This window comes from Lygodium microphyllum, chromosome 29 (genome assembly GCF_053477565.2).
Source record: "Lygodium microphyllum isolate KBCC chromosome 29, Lygodium_microphyllum_v1.1.10, whole genome shotgun sequence".
Classification (NCBI taxonomy): Eukaryota; Viridiplantae; Streptophyta; class Polypodiopsida; order Schizaeales; family Lygodiaceae; genus Lygodium; species Lygodium microphyllum.
Window position 1 is genome coordinate 44607131 of NC_141163.1, and position 3945 is coordinate 44611075.

The 3945-nt window shown below is 43.8% G+C and overlaps 1 protein-coding gene across 1 annotated transcript; it reads left to right on the plus strand.

Annotated features, from left to right (window-relative positions):
* Positions 1–1539: 1539 nt before the first annotated feature.
* Positions 1540–3665, plus strand: LOC148010568 (microbial Terpene synthase-like protein 13). Its single transcript, XM_087672034.1, has 2 exons — positions 1540–2073; positions 2765–3665. Exons 1-2 carry the CDS (start codon positions 1611–1613, stop codon positions 3457–3459), a joined length of 1158 nt encoding a protein of 385 aa, XP_087528160.1. The 5' UTR covers positions 1540–1610; the 3' UTR covers positions 3460–3665.
* Positions 3666–3945: the final 280 nt, after the last annotated feature.

Here is a 3945-nt window from a genome sequence, read left to right on the forward strand (position 1 = left end):
CGACGTGACTCTAGATGGGATCTTGAGGCCCGCATACTAGTCAACGGGCGAAACTTGGAATAGCGATCTCTGAGGATTACTGGAATAGCCTTCGAGTACGTTTATTTGATGTATTCCAAAGACTGATAAATAAAGATCAAATGTTGAAAAAGGAACTTGCTTGATATTGTTTTTTTGTGTCAGTGCCTAAGTTATGTGAAGGAACCAGTGATTAATAGGTTAATTAAGGAAGTTGTTTTTGCCTGTCAAACTAAATGTGGTAGGTAATTAGATAACTAAAGCAACCCGAGAAAAGTGCGGTGGATGTGACCTTGGGTCCGTTCTACGGAATGGTGGTTCCGGTTGGCCGAGAACTTTTCTTAAAGGAATTGACATCGAGGTAACAATGACCTAGAATCTATAGAGCTAGAGTCCCGATTTATGCTGTTTTAAGGGAACGGAATGGGACTATGCCTTACGGGCAGAGAGGTCGAGCTTCGCATCCCTCTCGTTTCCCATTCTCCTTGAACCAAGTGCAGTATAAATCTGCTCTGACCTTGATGTTTCTGCGCAAAGTAGTTCGACGCTAGCTACCTCCTAGGAACTTGACCATTAGGAAAACCATGATTCAAGTCAGTCCTAAGTGGGAACGGTCGGAATGCTTCCGCTTCGTGGCAGACTCGGGAAAGCCTAGATTGCAAACCCCGTGACATTCCTTGGGAGTGCCGGGCGGCGCTTTCTAGACTCTCTTCCAGATGGGCTGCTAAGACGTGTGCTACAAGTGTACAAGGGACACGTTACAATGCATCTATGTATGAACATGTGTAGAAGAAGTAAGACTTCTAGGCAATGCATGTTGGCTTAAGGTCATAAAGATGCTTTATATAGGATTTGAAGTATTCCTTATGCCTATCCTCTCCACCAATGTAATATGACCAGTCTCTTCCATTGTTTTTGTAGTGAACACATCAATAGATGTCAGTCCCTTGACCATCTAGGTACAATGCATTAACCGTTTTTGCCATGTTGCAGTGTGCTATGTGATATCGCTCACAATAGTAAGATCAATTATTAATAAGCTCCATATAGTAGAATGTAAGACATACATGTATAGAAACATCCAATTTGTTTATTTATGGTTTTATACTTGTGCTACTTAACTATTTAGATATTGTGAATTTTATTTCTAACTTGTATTTAAAATAATATTTTTAAAAACTATTATTAATACATTGAAATATGTTACTTTTATGATTCAAACTAGTTTTTTATATAGAAAATTTTTACTATATAACTAGTTTTTTTATATAAAAAAATTCACTATATAAAAATATTTTACTATATCACTAAGTTGTAAAGTACTTGTAAAGTGTTTCACTTTTACTAGTTGAGAGTCAGACTTTGAAATTTCGAGGACATAGCATTAGATGGTCCAGAGGCAGTGTCAAGTCGTCTAATAAGTGCGAAGGTCCTCTAACGGGTAACCTATCAAATCACATAAAGTAATGCCACCAACGTTTATAACGTGACACGTCCGGGACAGCGACCGATGAAGCTCGATAACCCGAGGCAGTGCTCTCTTAGCAGCGCCTGAGGAGAGAACTGAGATCAAGAATCTTAGTTAAGAAAACATGGCAGCCAAGGATATCCAGAGCCTCCTAAAGAGCGCCGCGGATCAACTGAAGCAACAGCAACAATTGAAGAATACAAGTGACGCAGATGATGAGAAGTTGTGTTCGTTTCCGGTGAAAAGCCATCCAAAGCAAGCGGCTATGGAGGAGCACAGGCGGGCGTGGATGCAAGAGTTCTTCGGATCGTCTGCGTCAGCCCAACAGCTGCAGAAGCTCTTGGACAGCCGCTTCGACACCCTGTCGTGCCTGTTGTACCCATACGGCACCTCCGAGAGCCGCTCCTTCACGCTCTTCAAGTTCATCCTGTGGGTGTTCTTGGTGGACGACGTGCTGGACGACTCGAGTGTGCTGGGCCAGACTCATGCGCCGGCTCGCCTCTTCTGCTCTCGCCAGATCAAGGCCATGTTCGGCTCGCCCTGCGAAGCGGCCCAGGCGGCGGGCCTAGACGACGTCTGCACAGAAGGCATTCTCTCTGTCTCTCTCTGTCTATAGACCCTGCAACATGAAATCAGAGAAACTTTGAACACCTACACATTTATGCAGGCGGTCGCTCCTCCTTTAACACACGTCTATGCCATATGGATCTGCCCATGAGATCCAAAACCTCGTCGTTGGTTTGGATGGCTTTTCATTACTAGGACCAAAACACAGGAACAGTGTCATAGGTTGTGTGCCAACGGAAACTCAAGCAAATGAAAACTCGTGTGCATGAAAATTTTACAAAAGACACGATGCATGTGAGTCGTGACTATTAGACTTCTTTTGATCCCCCAACACGAATGTATTGGATGAGCCTTACGAAACCATGCTTTTGGAAAGGAGTCTTAAGTATTCATTGATCCCTATCTTCCTTCTTGCTAGAGTTTGAAAGTCTTAATTGCTTGATCTATAGTTCTGTGCTTGTTGCTGGTTAAGCATCTACTAGGCCAGCTGGGCAAGTAGGCGAGTGGCACTTGTAGATCTAGTGAAAGATCCTTGCCACTTGGCCATTGAGACAAACCAAGATTCATGTGCATCTTGGGAGGGGTTTCTGTACTAAATCTGATGCATATGTACATATAAATGTATGCATATCAATATATATCACATGGACAGCATGGATAGACCGAACTCCATATGGTAATCTAATAGTTTTAACACATATTTGTTTGCAGATGACCATCTCACCCCAAGTGAACTATCTGCCATGGATAAGAGAATCCAAACCGAGCAACAATTGGTGATCAAGTTGGGGGCGGAGTGGACAGCGGAGATGCGAGCGCAAGGCATGTCGCCAAAGCAATATAAGCGGCTGCAAGAGGCGGTGGTGGAGAATCTGGGTGGGATCTTGGAGGTGGTGGCTCTACGGGAGCAAGGCAAGCTTCCGGCGAGTGTGGTAGAGTATGTGGCCTTGCACCGTAGGGACGGTGCCTACAAGGTAGGTTTCATCGGTTGCGAGTTTGACCTCGGCATCGAGCTCGATGACCAGGCCCTCTCCCACCCCTCCCTCGAAGCCCTCCATGATGCCACCTCTGATCAAGCTGGCTGGATCAATGACCTTTTCTCCTTCCATAAAGAATACCACGAAGGCAACTTCATCAACCTCCCCGCCCTCCTTCACTATCTCAACAACAGCAATAGCCCCACCGACATCGACTTCCACCAATCCCTATCTGAAGTCCGTGCCATGATCCAGGCTAAAGACCAGGATTGTGTGCGCCTCTCACGAGAGGTCGAGGAGTGGAACCCCGCTCTCCGTCCTTACGTCCAAGCTACTCATTGCACCATATCTGGGCTTTTGGCTTGGACGCTTACCAGCCTTCGCTACAAAGTGGCATCTGACTCTACATCGGAACCAACTCTAGCTTGAGACCCGTTTTTTCTAGCCGTTTTGCTTATCTTTATTTCTATCCCTTATTGATACTAATAAATAATGATTGTCCACCAATCCCCATCACATCATTTCACATGCCTTCACTGTATGTGTGAAATGGTAAGCAATATTCAAGCCTTCTATGTATTGGTCACTTTGTTCACTACAATGCTATCTATGTAGCTTTTATTGCTTTAAGGAAATGCTAGATGTCATTCCTACCTAGGAAACAATAGACTTGGGAAGAATGGTGTTATTTTTGACACTATCGAAGCCTTCATTTACCATTTCAAATCTCGTTTCCCATAGTCTAGCATAATATTTATGTGTTTAAATGCAATGGATTTATAGGTGTCAAAACTTGATGGTAGCGAGCAATAGACATAAACTAAAAGTGGTTTACATATAAATACTCAAGAGTGGTGCCTTAGACTTTAAAAAAATGATGGGGCCACAAAATGGAGACAAAGGACAACAAGAATA